Genomic DNA, 19,501 nt, shown 5'->3' on the forward strand with positions numbered 1-19,501 from the left:
TGGACCAGCGTTCGTGCTGGACGTGCAGACCGCGTGAGACGACGCTTCATCCAGTCACAAACATGCTCAATGGGGGACAGATCCGGAGATCTTGCTGGCCAGGGTAGTTGACTTACACCTTCTAGAGCACGTTGGGTGGCACGGGATACATGCGGACGTGCATTGTCCTGTTGGAACAGCAAGTTCCCTTGCCGGTCTAGGAATGGTAGAACGATGGGTTCGATGACGGTTTGGATGCACCGTGCACTATTCAGTGTCCCCTCGACGATCACCAGTGGTGTACGGCCAGTGTAGGGGATCGCTCCCCACACCATGATGCCGGGTGTTGGCCCTGTGTGCCTCGGTCGTATGCAGTCCTGATTGTGGCGCTCACCTGCACGGCGCCAATCACGCATACGACCATCATTGGCACCAAGGCAGAAGCGACTCTCATTGCTGAAGACGACACGTCTCCATTCGTCCCTCCATTCACGCCTGTCGCGACACCACTGGAGGCGGGCTGCACGATGTTGGGGCGTGAGCGGAAGACGGCCTAACGGTGTGTGGGACCGTAGCCCAGCTTCATGGAGACGGTTGCGAATGGTCCTCGCCGATACCCCAGGAGCAACAGTGTCCCTAATTTGCTGGGAAGTGGCGGTGCGGTCCCCTACGGCACTGTGTAGGATCCTACGGTCTTGACGTGCATCCGTGCGTCGCTGCGGTCCGGTCCCAGGTCGACGGGCACGTGCACCTTCCGCCGACCACTGGCGACAGCATCGATGTACTGTGGAGACCTCACGCCCCACGTGTTGAGCAATTCGGCGGTACGTCCACCCGGCCTCCCGCATGCCCACTATACGCCCTCGCTCAAAGTCCGTCAACTGCACATACGGTTCACGTCCACGCTGTCGCAGCATGCTACCAGTGTTAAAGACTGCGATGGAGCTCCGTATGCCACGGCAAACTGGCTGACACTGACGGCGGCGGTGCACAAATGCTGCGCAGCTAGCGCCATTCGACGGCCAACACCGCGGTTCCTGGTGTGTCCGCTGTGCCGTGCGTGTGATCATTGCTTGTACAGCCCTCTCGCAGTGTCCGGAGCAAGTATGGTGGGTCTGACACACCGGTGTCAATGTGTTCTTTTTTCCATTTCCAGGGGTGTATTTATTCACAATCGACACAGAAGAGTTATGTGCTTGCACCTGTTACTGTCCTCCTAAGTAGTCACCAGCGTTGTGTAGAACCCGCTGCCAGCGATGTACAAGGCGTAGAATACCGTTAGCAGAGCCAGTCCTGTTGATGGTGCGAATGGAGCGGTCTAATGCCAGTCGAATCTCTGGAACAGTTCTGAAGCGAATGCCACGAAGTGGTTCCTTCATCTTCGGAATCAGATCAAAGTCACAAAGACTTCAGTCCGGGGAGTGTGGTGGATGGTACAGTACTTCTCAGTCCCATCGGCGGAACAGAGCAACCAAAGCTTGCGCTGTATGCGCCCTCGCATTGTCGTGCAAAATGATTGGTGAGTTGCGCAGAAAGTGTCGCCGCTTCTTTCGCAAAGCTGGTCGCAGGTGATGCTCCAAAAACGAACAGTAATACCGTGCATTGACAGTCTGCCGTGGAGTAACGTAATACGTTAGGATAACACCATCACAGCCGTACACGAGAATCGCCATAACTTTAGACCGCTCCATTTTCACCATCAACAGAACAGGCTCTGCTGCTACGCCTTCCACATCGCTGGCAACGGGTTCTACACAACTCTGGTGACTACTTTGAAGGACGGTAACAGGTACAAACATGTAACTCTCTTGTTTCGGTTGTTAATAAATAGTTGCCACTATTAAAGTTACAACCGCCGTATTTGTAGACCTCTAACGTCAGAGGGGTAGCAATTTGCGTCAGCGAAGCAGGAAAGTCGACAGAGTAATACACATGACATGTAATACATCATGAGAATAAAAGAATCGTAGGCATTACTTTTCAGAACACTGTCATACTTACATTGCGTTGTTAAAAATACGAAGACATACAGTAACCATAAGAAAAGGTACAATGAAAATCCCTAATATGAGTTGCCTCTTGCCTGTAATTATCTCATGTAGATACAAAAGAAAAAGATTCATCTCATTTTCTGTTACAGTTGTCTATAGAAACGATTTTGTGGTTAGAACTTGTTACAATGTCTCGTTTAAATCACTAATATAAAATAGGACAATGTATGGAAGTGAAACGTGGACGATATATAGTTTACACAAGAAGAAAATAGAAGCTTTCGAAATGTGGTGCTACAGAAGAATGCTGAAGATTACATGGGTAGATCACATAACTAATGAGGAGGTATTGAATAGAATTGGAGAGAAGAGAAATTTGTGGCACAACTTTACTAGAAGAAGGGATCGGTAGGTAGGGCATATTCTGAGGCATCAAGGGATCACCAACTTAGTATTGGAGGGCAGCATGGTGGGTAAAAATCGTAGAGGGAGACCAAGGGATGAGTACACTAAACATATTCAGAAGGATGTAGGTTGCACTAGGTTCTGGGAGATGAAGAAGCTTGCACAGGATAGAGTAGCATGGAGAGCTGCATCAAACCAGTCTCTGGACTGAAGACCACAACAACAACAACAAAATAGAACAAATGACCAATCTCTCGCCGGCCGGAGTGGCCGAGCGGTTCTAGGCGCTACAGTCTGGAACCGCGCGACCTCTACGGTCACAGGTTCGAATCCTGCCTAGGGCAGGGATGTGTGTGATGTCCTTAGGTTCGTTAGGTTTAAGTAGTTCTAAGTTCTAGGGGACTCATGACAGCAGCAGTTAACTCCCATAGTGCTCAGAGCCATTTGAACCATCTGACCGATCTCTCTTGATGCGGGCATGTCACAGTATTTATGTCAACGGCCGTGCCGCGGTGGATACATGAGTTTCCATCAGATCAACAAGACTGCAGTTAGATACTGCCGGTCATGGCCGTGCTTGGATGAGTGACCATCCGGGTACGCCGCAACCTGTCGGTAATTTTTCGTTTGTCTTCACGGCAGAGGGCAGAGGAGGGGAGGCAGCGTCAAGTCTGTGATCACCAGACTTTACGTCCAGTGTCCTGGAGTAATCTCCAAAGCTGTCGACAGTCTCATGAGGTACGCACATGCGACAGTGTTGGCGATCTGTCCATCGGAGGAGGACGTTTGCTTCTGAGGGACCCTTAGGGCTGTTAGAGAGGAGTAGATTATATACGCCACAAACGTGGCATCACATTACATAAGCACATGCATTAGTCACCAACATTAAATACTTACTTAAAACAACACACTTCGCGAAGTAAAGGTGCCTGTGAGTGCAATGAGTAGCAAATACACTACTGGCCATTAAAATTGCTACACCAAGAAGAAATGCAGATGATAAACGGGTATTCATTCGACAAATATATTATAGTAGAACTGACATGTGATTACATTTTCACGCAATTTGGGCGCATAGATCCTGACAACCACCTCTGGCGTAATAACGGCCTTGATACGCCTCGGCATTGAGTCAAACAGAGCTTGGATGGCGTGTACACGTACAGCTTCAACACGATACCACAGTTCATCAAGAGTAGTGACTGGCGTATTGTGACGAGCCAGTTGCTAGGCCACCACTGACCAGACGTTTTCAAATGGTGAGAGATCTAGAGAATGTGCTGGCCAGGGCAGAAGTCGAACATTTTCTGTATCCAGAAAGGTCCGTACAGGACCTGCAACATGCGGTCGTGCATTATACTGCTGAAATATAGGGTTTCGCAAGGATCGAATGAAGGGTAGAGACACGGTTCGCAACACATCTGAAATGAACGTCCACTGTTCAAAGTGCCGTCAGTGCGAACAAGAGGTGACCGAGACGTGTAGCCGATGGCACCCCATACCATCACGCCGAGTGATACGCCAGTATGGCGATGACGAATACACGCTTCCAATGTGCGTTCACCGCAATGTCGCCAAACACGGATGCGACCATCATGATGCGAGTTCTGCAAGGTTTGTAGGAGAGCTTCTGTAAAGTTTGGAAGGTAGGAGACGAGATACTGGCAGAAGTAAAGCTATGAGAACCGGGCGTGAGTCGTGCTTCGGTAGCTTAGATGGTAGAGCACTTGCCCGCGAAAGGCAAAGGTCCCGAGTTCGAGTCTCGGTCGGGCACACAGTTTTAATCTGCCAGGAAGTTTCATATCAGCGCACACCTGCTGCAGAGTGGAAATCTTATTCTACTAATTTTCATGTTTACTAGATCTAACTGCAAATTCTTTCGGCCGTTTACTTCTGCACCGGTGGTAGGGGTTGTTCTAAGCAGAACTTAACTTTCTCCAATATGCAGTTACATATTACGCCAAAAGCCTCCAAATCGTATGGTGACAGAGTGTATCACTTCACTTTCCACAGAGCCCCATTGATTCTTTTGGATCGTGATGAAATTTGTGCCCTCCATCCTCAACTATTTTATTACTGGACCAGGCGTTCGTAGAACCAGACTGCTTTTTCCTTGTCACTAATGATCGTCCACAACATCAGTTTTTTGATTTAAACATCAAAACATCATTCACACATTCACACGGAAGTACTAATCCTGTTATTTCTTTCGAGCCTGGACTTAATATTGTCCTCATGCGACTGCAGGCAGACTGCAGGCAGATGCAACTTACTTACATAATCGGTGATATTTTCTGTAAACAATAATCACTCAGTTTATTAGCGTCATTTTGTGTTCTTTTTTGTCATTCAGGACCCGGTGCCATACACGTGGAACGGCAGCGTGGAGGCGGTTGCGGACGCGCCGATGTGTTCGCAGGCGAGCGGCGGTCAAGAGGACTGCCTCTACCTCAACGTCTACTCGCGGCAGGTAGGCCACGGACTGGCGACGCTCCACTTGCCATTGCGTCCGATTCTACCGACAAATCTACATCTGCATCCACATGACTACTCTGCAATTCACATTTAAGTGCTTAGCAGAGGGTTCATCGAACCACAATCATACTATATCTCTACCATTCCACTCCCAAACAGCGCGCGGAAGAAACGAACACCTAAACCTTTCTGTTCGAGCTCTGATTTCTCTTATTTTATTTTGATGATCATTCCTACCTATGTAGGTTGGGCTCAACAAAATATTTTTGCATTCGGAAGAGAAAGTTGGTGACTCAAATTTCGTAAATAGATCTCGCCGCGACGAGAAACGTCTTTGCTTTAATGACTTCCATCCCAACTCGCGTATCATATCTGCCACACTCTCTCCCCTATTACGTGATAATACAAAACGAGCTGCTCTTTTTTGCAACCTTTCGATGTCCTCCGTCAATCCCATCTGGTAAGGATCTCACACCGCGCAGCAATATTCTAACAGAGGACGAACGAGTGTAGTGTAAGCTGTCTCTTTAGTGGACTTGTTGCATCTTCTAATTGTCCTGGCAATCAAACGCAACCTTTGGATCGTCTTCCCCGCAATATTATCTTTGTGGTCTTTCCAACTGAAGTTGTTCGTGATTTTAACACCCAGGTACTTAGTTGAATTGACAGCCTTGAGAATTGTACTATTTATCCAGTAATCGAATTCCAACGGATTTCTTTTGGAACTCATGTGGATCACCTCACACTTTTCGTTATTTAGCGTCAACTGCCACCTGCCACACCATATAGCAATCTATCTAAATCGCTTTGCAACTGATACTGGTCTTCGGATGACCTTACTAGACGGCAAATTACAGCATCATCTGCGAAAACCTAAGAGAACTGCTCAGATTGTCACCCAGGTCATTTATATAGATTAGGAACAGCAGAGGTCCCAGGACGCTTCCATGGGGAACACCTGATATCACTTCAGTTTTACTCGATGATTTGCCGTCTATTACTACGAACTGCGACCTTCCTGACAGCAAATCACGAATCCAGTCGCACAACTGAGACGATACCCCATAGGCCAGCAGCTTGATTAGAAGTCGCTTGTGAGGAACGGTGTCAAAAGCTTTCCGGAAATCCAGAAATACCGAATCAACCTGAGATCCCCTGTCGATAGCGGCCATTACTTCGTTCGAATAAAGAGCCAGCTGCGTTGCACAAGAACGATGTTTTCTGAAACCATACTGATTACGTATCAATAGATCGTTCCCTTCAACCTGTCAAATACAGGAAAACTACTAGAGCGTTCTATAAACAGTTAAGCCTGCGAAAATATCTCGAATGATAGAAGTGTAGTGAACTCCATGCCATGCATTACTAATGTGTTGATAGACGATATCTGTGCTCCTCAAGCCAACTGACCTGTGTAACGGAGTATACTTTGTGGTCCACGGCCACTCCCCCTTGTCATGGGAGGGTTATGGTGATTGCGGATAAGCCTCACTGTGAGACTGAATCCAGCTCAGTCTACTTTCATTGTCTTTTCTAGAGATACTCGTAGAAGGAACCAATATATCGCTTAATTCCTCTAGAAACGTTCGATCTCACATTTTTTTAAAAGTAAAGCACTCCTTCATGTACAACGCCCCCCTTGTAGTACCTGCCATTGGCACTGAATTAACATCTCCGTCGGGTCTTTGCACATACTAAACAAACCTGGGAGCGAATGTGAACCGTGAATTTACTCACCAAGGAAAAAAGTAGAATTTAACAAGTAAATGAAACAACATATCTCCAATCACTTAACTTCTAATAAACTGCCATTTCTGGCGAAGACCTGGCGCAGCACCCCCCAACGCTCTCCCGAACCGTCCGCTGCCAGCCGCTTCAACGGACGCAGGAAGGCGCGCCGATCTCCCGTCTCACGGCGTCGCAGCTCGCACCGGCCAGCCCGATGTCGTGTTTTAGCTCCTGCTGCTCTCGTGTGAACCGCGAAGCCACTACCGCTATCTACAGGGTGTTACAAAAAGGTACCGCCAAACTTTCAGGAACCATTCTTCACACACAAATAAAGAATGTTATGTGGACATGTGTCCGGAAACGCTTAATTTGCATGTTAGAGCTCATTTTAGTTTCGTCCACCTACGCTCAATGCAGCACGTTATCATGATTTCATACGGGATACTCTACCTGTGCTGCTAGAACATGTGCCTTTACAAGTACGACACAACACGTGGTTCATGTACGATGGAGCTCCTGCACATTTCAGTCGAAGTGTTCGTACGCTTCTCAACAACAGATTCGGTGACCGAAGGGTTGGTAGAGGCGGACCAATTCCATGACCTCCACGCTCTCCTGACCCTCTTGACTTTCATTTATGGGGGCATTTGTAACCTTTTGTCTACGCAACCCCGGTACCAAATGTAGAGACTCCTCGTGCTCGTATTGTGGACGGCTGTGATACAATACGCCATTCTCGAGAGATGCATCAGCGCATCAGGGATTCCATGCGACGGAGGGTGGATGCATGTATCCTCGCTAACGGAGGACATTTTGAACATTTACTGTAACAAAGTGAAGTCACGGAGGTACGTTCTGTTGCTCTGTGTTTCCATTCCATGATTAATGTGATTTGAAGAGAAGTAATAAAATGAGCTCTAACATGGAAAGTAAGCGTTTCCGGACACATGTCCACATAACATATTTTCTTTCTTTGTGTGTGAGGAATGTTTCCTGAAAGTTTGGCCGTACCTTTTAGTAACAACCTGTATACGGCGCTGCCCACTGGACTCATCTGGGGACCTGACATACGCCGACGCTCAAGGCGGTCAAGTCACCTCGTCTCTCCGTGCGCGACCGACCAACCGACCGATCCAACCGCCAATGACCGTTGCCCGAGCAACTCGAGCAGACTGGCGGCCTAACGCGCAGACTCAGATGCAGGAACTCAGCCCCGACCGGGCGACCACTAGCTGAGTTCTGTTATTGGCGGTGTGGCAAGACTCTCATTTTCTGGCTTTAAGTTTGATCCAAACGACATACTCGCACTCCGACGACAGACAAACTGCCGCACAAATGCGAATAGACCAGCAACTGGTGACGCGAGACTGACCTAGCCTCACTCCGACTGACCAACTGCTGAGCTGATAGCGCACCTTAAATGCACGTGAATAGGCAACCTTTCCGCTTTCCCACCAGAGGGAGACACCAAAGCTGTAACTGCCACAGCGGCGCCACCGCCAGAAACGGTGGGCGACTGCTTCACACTACGCGCTGCTGCGCACTCTTCAAAGCAGCTATTTTTTACCACGCCTCAGAATATACTACACGTTTTTGAAACCTTTACATCTCCCGTAAGGAATTGCAGTTTGTCTTATGTCTTTCATACGATTAGCTTTATGGAGACGTTTCACTTTAAATCTCTAAGTACGTGCACTCCACACGTTCAATGAATGTGGTTGCTTCCAGTGATTGGTCGGCAGTCGTGTAATACACAATAACGGGTCATCCCAACTATTTGCGAGCGAATCAGCAAAAAGTTATATTTTTCATGTCAAACGTCGACTGCCAATCCCTGCACGAAGCGTCGATCCTCAGAAGGTCTTCCTGCATTTCACTACAGTTTTCTTGCGTTGTGACGTCTCTACGAATAACAGCGTCATCCACGAACTGGCTCTAGGAGCTATTAACATTGAACCTTGCAGGCAGATTAAAACCTTTTACTGGACCGAAAGGCGAACGCCGGACCTTTGCCTTTCGTGGCCAAGTGCTCTACAGACTGAGCTATCTAAGCACGAATCACGACCAGCTTTACTTCCGTCCGTGCCTCATCTCCAACGTTCCAACCGAAACTTCACACAACATCTGCTGTGAAATTTCCAAGAATAGTCCTCCTGGAAGGAAAGATATTGCAGAGACATATATTAGCCTCAGTCTGAGGAATATTCCAATGTATTTACCAGCGAAAGGCACAGGTCCCGTGTTCGAGTCTTGGTCAAGCACACAGTTTTAATCTGCCACTAAGTTAAATATCAGCACGTTACCTGTAGCGGGGTGAAAATTTTATTTTGGAACTTTTAACACTATTCGTTAGATCATTTATTTTTGTTTATTTATTTTTGAGTTATCTCCCATGCCAATCTTTTCATCTTACAGTAGCACTTTCAAGCTATGTACTCAATTATTTGAAGGATGTATCCCCATCTCTATTCACCTCTAGAGTTTTTACCCCCTACAACTCCCTCTGGTACCATGGAAGCTACTCCCTGGTATCGTAATTGATGTCCTGCCATCCTGCCCCTTCTTCGTTCAGTGTTTCCCATATATTCCTTTCCTCGTCGGTTCTGTGGAGAACCTCCTCATTCTGTTCTTTATCCACATAATTTTCAACATTCTTCTGTAGCTCCAAACCTTTCTTCTGTAGCACTACATCTTAAATGCTTCAATGCTCATGAAGAAAGAAGTAATCTTGGTTGCAGTGGTAAATTTTTGTAAAAATTATTTTCAATTGACGTGTTTCACCTTTATTTAGGCATCCTCTGATTGACCTACAGAAGAAATACAAAATGTCATGACAGTGGCGTGAACCCATTTAGTGAGATTGGATTACCAAGAAAGTAGATATCTTACTGGTATTTGGAAATGATCGGTACATAGGATACCGCGCATAAAATATCCCAGCAGGTAAATGCCCCTTGTCAAACGTTTAAAAACAATGCTAGCTGTCCTATAAAATACAGGGCTATTACAAATGATTGAAGCGATTTCATAAATTCACTGTAGCTCCATTCATTGACATATGGTCACGACACACTTCAGATACGTAGAAAAACTCATAAAGTTTTGTTCGGCTGAAGCCGCACTTCAGGTTTCTGCCGCCAGAGTGCTCGAGAGCGCAGTGAGACAAAATGGCGACAGGAGCCGAGAAAACGTATGTCGTGCTTGAAATGCACTCACATCAGTCAGTCATAACAGTGCAACGACACTTCAGGACGAAGTTCAACAAAGATCCACCAACTGCTAACTCCATTCGGCGATGGTATGCGCAGTTTAAAGCTTCTGGATGCCTCTGTAAGGGGAAATCAACGGGTCGGCCTGCAGTGAGCGAAGAAACGGTTGAACGCGTGCGGGCAAGTTTCACGCGTAGCCCGCGGAAATCGACGAATAAAGCAAGCAGGGAGCTAAACGTACCACAGCCGACGGTTTGGAAAATCTTACGGAAAATGCTAAAGCAGAAGCCTTACCGTTTACAATTGCTACAAGCCCTGATACCGTCAAACGCTTTGAATTTTCGGCGCGGTTGCAACAGCTCATGGAAGAGGATGCGTTCAGTGCGAAACTTGTTTTCAGTGATGAAGCAACATTTTTTCTTAATGGTGAAGTGAACAGACACAATGTGCGAATCTGGGCGGTAGAGAATCCTCACGCATTCGTGCAGTAAATTCGCAATTCACCAAAAGTTAACGTGTTTTGTGCAATCTCACGGTTTAAAGTTTTCGGTCCCTTTTTCTTCTGCGAAAAAAACGTTACAGGACACGTGTATCTGGACATGCTGGAAAATTGGCTCATGCCACAACTGGAGACCAACAGTGCCGACTTCATCTTTCAACAGGATGGTGCTCCACCGCACTTCCATCATGATGTTCGGCATTTCTTAAACAGGAGATTGGAAAACCGATGGATCGATCGTGGTGGAGATCATGATCAGCAATTCATGTCATGGCCTACACGCTCTCCCGACTTAACCCCATGCGATTTCGTTCTGTGGGGTTATGTGAAAGATTCAGTGTTTAAACCTCCTCTACCAAGAAACGTGCCAGAACTGCGAGCTCGCATCAACGATGCTTTCGAACTCATTGATGGGGACATGCTGCGCCGAGTGTGGGAGGAACTTGATTATCGGTTTGATGTCTGCCGAATCACTAAAGGGGCACATATCGAACATTTGTGAATGCCTAAAAAAACTTTTTGAGTTTTTGTATGTGTGTGCAAAGCATTGTGAAAATATCTCAAATAAAGTTATTGTAGAGCTGTGAAATCGCTTCAATCATTTGTAATAACCCTGTAGAATAAAACAGAAGATAACCGAAAAGCATTTTGTAAAAAAAGTATGTTACCTGCTTTGTCCCTGAATTCACAACCCAAACTATAAATAGGAAGGAGGCAACAGATTACCTAATTACGGCATGTGGTGAAGTCCAATGCAGACCAAACGACATCAGACCTACAGTAAATCTTTACATCATAAACATGCCGGAAGTGTGCATATTCTGGCTGCTCACATTATACTGGATATGAAAACATACAGGGCTCCTAAGACTAGTGGACGCAACTCTCGGCAACAGTTATTATAGACGACTGGTGTTCTAAAAATTACTTATAAAATGCTTACATTAATATCTAGAATACAGGGTGAAGAAAAATGAAAAACGAAAGTACATAAAAATATATTGCTGTGATGGGGAAGCGGAACTCTGAATATCAGTTTTGAGTGTCCCAAATACTAATAGCCAACAACATTGCGCATACCTGAATCTCCCCAAAATCAGCATTTACGCCCCTTCCTACTTCTCGCCAATGCTCGAGATGTACCTGTCACTGCTGACTAACAATGCAATGTGTTGCTGTTGTTTTTGTGGTCTTCAGTCCAGACACTGGTTTGGTGCAGCTCTCTGTGCTACTCTATCCTGTGCAAGCTTCTTCATCTCCCAGTACTTACTGCAACCTTCTGAATCTGCTTAGTGTACTCATCTCTTGGTCTCCCTCTACGATTTTTACCCTCCACACTGCCCTCCAATGCTAAATTTGTGATCCCTTGATGCCTCAGAACATGTCCTACCAACCGGTCCCTTCTTGTCAAGTTGTGCCACAAACTCCTCTTCTCCCCAATTCTATTCAATACCTCCTCATTAGGTATGTGATCTACCCATCTCATTCTTCTGTAGCACCACATTTCGAAAGCTTCTATTCTCTTCTTGTCCTCCTGATAACGATGCCCTCTTGAGTACTCCCCACCCGGAGATCCGAATGGGGGACTATTCTACCTCCGGAATATTTTACCCAAGAGGACGCCATCATCATTTAACCATACAGTAAAGCTGCATGCCCTCGGGAAAAATTACGACTGTAGTTTCCCCTTGCTTTCAGCCGTTCGCAGTACCAGCACAGCAAGGCCGTTTTGGTTAGTGTTACAAGGCCAGATCAGTCAATCATCCAGCCTGTTGCCCCTGCAACTACTGAAAGGGCTGCTGCCCCTCTCCAGGAACCACACGTTTGTCTGGCCTCTCAACAGATACCCCTCCGTTGTGGTTGCACCTACGGTACGGCCATCTGTATCGCTGAGGCATGCAAGCCTCCCCACCAACGGCAAGGTCCATGGTTCATGTGGGATTCTGAAATATGCAAAAATAAAAATTAAATATAATAATAGTTACATCAACGATAAAAACTGTCATGATTAGCTATATTTCACCCTATATGGAACACAGAGTCCCTCAATGCAAAAGCTGATAGCAAAAGTCGATCCCAAAAATCCCCCTTCCAGACGATAATGAACCTTCTTGTTAGAAACAGATTTACAACAGTGCAAGAGCGCCAGTGGCAGCTACATGTCACAGTGTGCGCAATATAGGGCACCCACGAATGAAAATCAGCAAACTCTAAAAATAAGAAATCGGAAAGATAACTGGCTCGATTCAGTTACGTAGCATCCAGGGCTTAGCTATTAACATTAAACAATTGTCTCATAGTGTCAAAATACACTTGGTAAATTCTTGGTACATTCGAGCAGTTTGTCTTTTAGGAGCCGCCAATCTGCTTTCCGTGAGCACTTAGCTATTTCCATTTCTTCTACGATTTGCGTTCTTTCCCTTCTGAGCATAGTGGAGGATTTTTAAATTTTGATCATGGAAGGACGATGGCCACTGGACTTTATATATTCCGCAGAGGCCGAGTTAGGTTTAACTTCACTTCTTTTATTTAACAAGTCTTCTTCAAATCTAGCTTTCAGTGTTCTGCCAGTTTGGCCAGTGCACTGAGCGTGATATTTGTCACATTCGAGCAAGTACACGCCTGAACATAGGTGTTTATCACTGGCTCATTTCGTATTTACATATACTGAATATTGGTACCTCCAGAGAAACCTACATGAACGCCTGTTCCCGGAAGACATTCGACTAGTTTTTGCGTCCCTATACTGAAATCTGAAACATCTGTTATCTCTGGACTTTGAAACTTCACGTAATGATCAATGTACCATCAGTCCAACCTGTAGCAGGCGGTGTGGAGACGTCGACATGCAGAGGCCCACCACACTCAGTGCATATAACGTCTACGACAAAGAGAATTAAGCAGATAGTATCCGGCTTCAAGATTAAGGATGAACGTCTTGAAATTACATTGAATGGCACGACCCCTTGCAATCAGTACCATGGATGGACACTTGGATAATTAACATTTGGTTTAAGGTTTCTGACTAAGTGGAGAGCATCTGTAGAGGATATTGCAGGTGAGAAGCTACTGTGACCCGTTCTAGAGTAGTATTCCAGCTTTTGTAGTCCTAATCATGTAGGGATGATAAGAGATATCGAATTCAGAAACATACGCTGCTAGGATTGGGCTGTCGCTACAGTCCATATGACTGTGTAACAGAGATGCTGGGGAAATTTAAATGAGGATGACCACGCCGGGACGTGTGGTAGCCGACACATTTGGCTAATGTGCGGGAGGGCGTCTGCTCAAATCTCCGTCACGTTATCGAGATTTAGGTTTTCTGTGGCTTCCCTTAATCACTGAAAGCAAATGCCCGGATGATTCCTTCGCTAAGGAGACGGCCAATTTCCTTCCTCAACGTTCCCCTAGCCCGACATAGTCCTCCGCCACTAACGACTTCGTCGTCAATGGGGAAGCAAACCAAAATCTTCTAGTACGGCAATATATATGTAAGGAAGTAGGTGTAGTTCTCCCGGAACACAGCCCACACCATTATGGAGCCATCACCAGCCTGCACAGTGCCTTGTTGACGACTTGTGTCCGTAGCTTCTTGGGGTCTGCGGCGCACTCCAGCCCTATGGTCAGCTCTTACCAACAGAAATCTGGACTCATCTGACCAGACTACGGTTTTCCAGCCGTCTAGGGTCTTACCGATATGGTCAAGAGCCAAGGAGAGTCGCTGCAGGCAACGTCCTACTGTTACCAAAGGAACTCGTGTCTATCGTCTGCTGCTATAGCCCATTAACGCCACATTTCGCCCCACTGTCCCACGTTGATTTTTGCTCTTACTTCACGCAGTGTTGCTTGTCTGCTAGTACTGGCAACTCTACGCAAACGCCGCTGCTCTCGATCGTTACGTGAAGGCCATCGGCAACTGCGTTGTCCGTGTAATGCCTGGCATTTGGTTATCTCAGCACTCTCTTGACACTGTGGAGCTTGGAATTTTTATTTCTCTAACGCCTTCAGAAATGAAACGTCCCATGCGTCTGGTTCCAACAACCATTCCGCGATGAATGTCTCTTAATTCTCGTCGGCGGCCATAATGACGTCGGAAACCTTTCCATATCAGTCACCTGAATACAGTTCACTGCTCCACCTATCAACTGTCCTTTTATAACCTGTGTACGCGGTACTACCGCCATATGTACACTACTGACCATTAAAATTGCTACACCAAGAAGAAATACAGATGATAAACGTGTATTCATTGGACAAATACATTATACTAGAACTGACATGTGATTACATTTTCACGCAGTTTGGGTGCATAGATCCTGAGAAGTCAGTACCCAGAACAACCACCTCTGCCCGTAATAACGGCCTTGATACGCCTGGGCATTGAGTCGCACAGAGCTTGGATGGCGTGTACAGGTACAGCTGCCCATGCAGCTTCAACATGATACCACAGTTCATCAAGAGTAGTGACTGGCGTATTGTGATGAGCCAGTTGCTCGGCCACCATTGACCAGACGCTTTCAGTTGGTGAGAGATCTGGAGAATGTGCTGGCCAGGGCAGAGGTCAAACATTTTCTGTATCCAGAAAGGCCCGTACATGACCTGCAACATGCGGTCGTGCATTATCCTGCTGAAATATAGGGTTTCGCAGGAATCGAATGAAGGGCAGAGCCACGGATCGTAACACATCTGAAATGTAACGTCCACTGTTCAAAGTGCCGTCAAAGCGAACAAGAGATGACCGGGACGTGTAACCAATGGCACCACATACCATCACGCCGGGTGACACGCCAGTATGGCGACAACGAATACACGCTTCCAATGTGCGTCCACCGCAATGTCGACAAACACGGATGCGACCATCATGATGCTGTAAACGGAACCTGGATTCATCCGAAAAAAAAAGACGTTTTGCTATTCGTGCACCCAGGTTCGTCATTGAGTACACCATCGCAGGCGCTCCTGTCTGTGATGCAGCGTTAATGGTAACCGCAACCATGGTCTCCGAGTTGATAGTGCATGCTGCTGCAAACGTCGTCGAACTGTTGGTGCAGATGGTTGTTGTTTTGCATACGTCCCCATCTGTTGACTCAGGGATCGAGACGTGGCTGCACGATCCGTTACAGCCATGCGGATAAGATACCTTTCATCTCGACTGCTAGTGATACGAGGCCGTTGGGATGCAGCACGGCGTTCCGTATTACCCTCCTGAACCCACCGATTCCATATTCTGCTAACAGTCATTGGATCTCGACCAACGCGAGCAGCAGTGTCGCGGTACGATAAACCGCAATCGCGATAGGCTACAATCTGACCTTTATCAAAGTTGGAAACGTGGTGGTACGCATTTCTCCTCCTTACACGACACATCACAACAACGTTTCACCAGACAACGCCGGTCAACTGCTGTTTGTGTATGAGAAATCGGTTGTAAACTTTCCTCATGTCAGCACGTTGTAGGTGTCGCCACCGGCCCCAACCTTGTGTGAATGCTCTGAAAAGCCAATCATTTGCATACACAGCATCTTATTCCTTTCGGTTAAATTTCGCGTCTGTAGCACGTCACCTTCGTAGTGTAGAAATTTTAATGGCCAGTAGTGTATATGTCCATGTCGCTATCCCATGACGTTAGTCACCTTACCGTATATGTTAATGCCGTCAAATCGAGGTGTATTATTCATTTGATGTTTTATCCAATACTGGATGGTAATGAATCACGCTGAAAACGGCTCTAAATGCTGAGTAACTTTACATGAAGGAACTGTTCCGCACCTTCACCTTTCCTATTGACTTCTATGTCGGAGTGAATATCAAACTTACCTTCCGCCGTTATCTTCAGGTTCTTATCTTCAGGTGTTTGTATTCCTATCGACATCTCAAGTGAGTGTTATCGCAAACGTTACAAGTCATGCCGCATCTGTGGATGCTTTATCTGTGCCTAACGCAACGATATCACGGTTGCCATTGTGATTGTTATCAGCAAGAACTCTCTCTATTATACTAAACGAATTGCAATATTTCCCTACTTAAATATTAAATACATGCTACAGGTATATAAATTTTACATACATAGTGTTCAGAAATCATTTAAACTAAGTACGTATTGACCTCAGAAACCAAGTTACAATGACGTCCCACGCTAAGACAACTGCACAAGAATTGTGCTTCGTCAGAACAGAGTACATATTCTCGGTTTCCTACACACACAGTTTTGCTGTGGTATGGATAACAGGTGTGTCACAATGTCAGAGGGGAACGGAGCATTAGCTCGAACGGTACTCTGAAGTTAAAACATTCTTGTGGCCAAAATCTATAAATTACACACAGATCCGCCGTGAAATGCTGGTGGTATGTGGACCACATGCCATGTCGCATCCAGCCGCAGTGGCACGGTGCCAACGACTTCACCAAGGCCGCACAGACGTCGCTGATGCTGGTCAACATCGATCACAGCTACAGTGTCAGGCAATCGAGGAACTGATTCGCAGTAATCGCTGGTTCACCGACGATGAGGACTTTCACACAGCGGTTCTCCAACGGCTTCGTGACCAAGGAGAGGATTTCTACTGTCGAAGAGCTGAACGACTGGTACAACATTCCGACTGCTACAGAGACTTGGTGACTACGTCGCAAAATAGTGTCAAATACAGGATGAGTAAGGAGGAAAGGCGATACAGATAGCCGTACCGTAGGTGCAACCACAACGGAGGGGTATCTGTTGAGAGGCCAGACAAACGTGTGGTTCCTGAAGAGGGGCAGCAGCCTTTTCAGTAGTTGCAAGGGCAACAGTCTGGATGATTGACTGATCTGACCTTGTAACACTAACCAAAACCGCCTTGCTGTGGTGGTACTGCGAACGGCTGAAAGCAAGGGGAAACTCGGGCGTAATTTTTCCCGGGGACATGCATTCAGCATCAAATCAGTCTCAGGATTGAAGACCACAACAACAACAAGGAGGAAAGATACATGATTCGAGGGGTGGTTGTATTACGGATTTTGAACATAAAACGTCATAAACGTCATGTGGACATATTCCCTGTTCTGAATGATTGCTAAGTACTGATTTGGCAAGGTGAATCTTAAGGGGTGGCCAGATGACCTTCCTGCCGCCACCCCATACACCCAGAATTTTAAGGGGTGGCTGGGTGCCCCTCCTGCCGCCACCGCATACCCCCTGGGACAGAATTAGTGTAGCCCAGCTGTCTGCGTCTAGTGTAAATCGTGAAATAGTGTGAATGCGTTTCAAATGTCTGCGAGTCGTGTAACTGAGGCGGGGCATGGGTACCAGACCGGTATTCACCTAGCAGGATGTGAAAAACCGCCTAAAAACCACATCCAGGCTGGCCGGCACATCAGTCATCGTCGTTAATCCGCCGGGTGGACTCGATCCGGGACCGGCACCGGCACGCCTACCCGAGTCCAGGAAGCAGCGCGTTAGCGCTCTCGGCTATCCTGGCGGGTCTTCGAGCATATTTAATGTGATTATTCATTTTATGTGTTATTCAAACGCTATCATTGTTTACAGCGTACCACAGTAGTGTATAGGAGGACGAGACGAAGAATTTGATACAGGACACTTGTGGCCTATGTGTCGGGAAACGACCTCAACATGGCCTATAAGAGAGAAAAATGAATAGGACCTTTTTCGTAGGAAATTTAATGTACAGGGTGATTATAGTTTAAAATTAAACTTTCAAAACGCTGTAGAAATAACACCACTGGTTAGAATGACGTAAAATTGCAACGGAATATTATCGGAAAAGGGGGAAAATGTATGGCAGAAAAAAAGAAATAGTGTGAAGATTCATCAAAAGATGGCGCTCTATGTGTCAGAATACGTAAATGAAACACTTGTCATGCGCACGACCCGTTGAAGTTTATAAACACGCCTGGTACACGACTTTTCCTCCTTTCGCGTCTGCGACGTTCCACTCGCGGATCGCAAGAGGGAAAATTGACTGTCTGAACGCCTCAGTACGAGCTCGAATTTCCCTTATCTTTGAATGGACAACAGCGGCGACGCGTTGTGTCATGCAAGCAATGAGGTCTTGGTAGGTCGATGGACGGAATTGGCACCATATCTGTGCACAAAATGACCGGCCGGTGTGGCCGAGCGGTTCTAGGAGTCTGGGACCGCGCGACTGCTACGGTCGCAGGTTCGAATCCTGCCTCGGGCATGGATGTGTGTGATGTCCTTAGGTTGGTTAGGTTTAAGTAGTTCTAAGTTCTAGGGGACTGATGATTCTCAGATGTTGAGTCCCATAGAGCTCAGAGCCATTTTAACCATTTGCTCACAAAAGTCAGCTAATTCCCGTAAATGGCGAGGAGTGTGGCGATGAGGTCTGATGCCACGTTCAGTCACGTCCCAGATGTGTTCAATCGAGTTCAGATCTGGTGACTTGAGGAACCAGCATATCAACTAGGGCTCGCGACTGTGTTCCCCGAGCCTCTCCACCATACTCCTGGCCTTGTGACATGGTGCATTATCTTGTTGAAAGATGCCACTGCCTTCGGGAAATATTGTCGCTATGAAGGGGTGTACGATAATATTTGACCATCGTGGTGCCTTGCACGAGCTTCACTGGGCCCATGGATACCCACGTGAATGTTCCCCAGAGCATAATGGAGCCGCCGTCCCACAGTACAGTTGAAACTTCCTGGCAGACTAAAACTGTATACCGGACCCAGACTCGAACTCGGGACCTTTGACTTTCGCTGGCAAGTGCTCTACCAACTGAGCTACCCAATCACGACTCACGCCCCCTCCTCACAGCTTTACTTCTGCCAGTATCTCGATTCCTACCTTGCAAACTGTACAGATGCTCTCCTGCAAACCTTGCAGAACTAGCACTCCTGAAAGAAAGGATATTGCAGAGACATGGCTTAGCCACAGCCTGGGGGATGTTTACAGAATGAGAATTTCCCATCAGTTGCGCGCAAAATGCAAAGGTCCCGAGTTCGAGGCTCGGTCCGGTACACAGTTTTAATCTGCCAGGAAGTTTCGTATCAGCGCACACTCCGCAGCAGAATGAAAATTTCATTCTTTCCATAGTACAGTTGTTAACGAACTGTTCCCCTGGAAGACGACGGATTCGCGCCCTCCGATGGGCACGATGAAGAAGGTATCGTGATTCATCAGTTCATGCAACGCTCTGCCACTGCGTCAATGTGGAGTGGCGATGGTCACGTGCCCATTTCAGTAGTAGCTGACGATGTCG

At 46.8% G+C, this 19,501-nt stretch overlaps 1 protein-coding gene across 1 annotated transcript in view; it reads left to right on the forward strand.

The window, feature by feature from the left end:
• Nucleotides 1–19,501, forward strand: part of LOC126413173 (esterase B1-like) — a 137,221-nt gene that overhangs the window by 31,200 nt on the left and 86,520 nt on the right. The window contains exon 3 of the mRNA XM_050083068.1: nt 4,729–4,845. Within this exon, the coding sequence (XP_049939025.1) occupies nt 4,729–4,845 (117 nt within the window). The remainder of the gene's footprint in view (nt 1–4,728; nt 4,846–19,501) is intronic.

The sequence above is a fragment of the Schistocerca serialis genome, chromosome 7 (assembly GCF_023864345.2).
Source record: "Schistocerca serialis cubense isolate TAMUIC-IGC-003099 chromosome 7, iqSchSeri2.2, whole genome shotgun sequence".
In the NCBI taxonomy this organism is placed as follows: Eukaryota; Metazoa; Arthropoda; class Insecta; order Orthoptera; family Acrididae; genus Schistocerca; species Schistocerca serialis.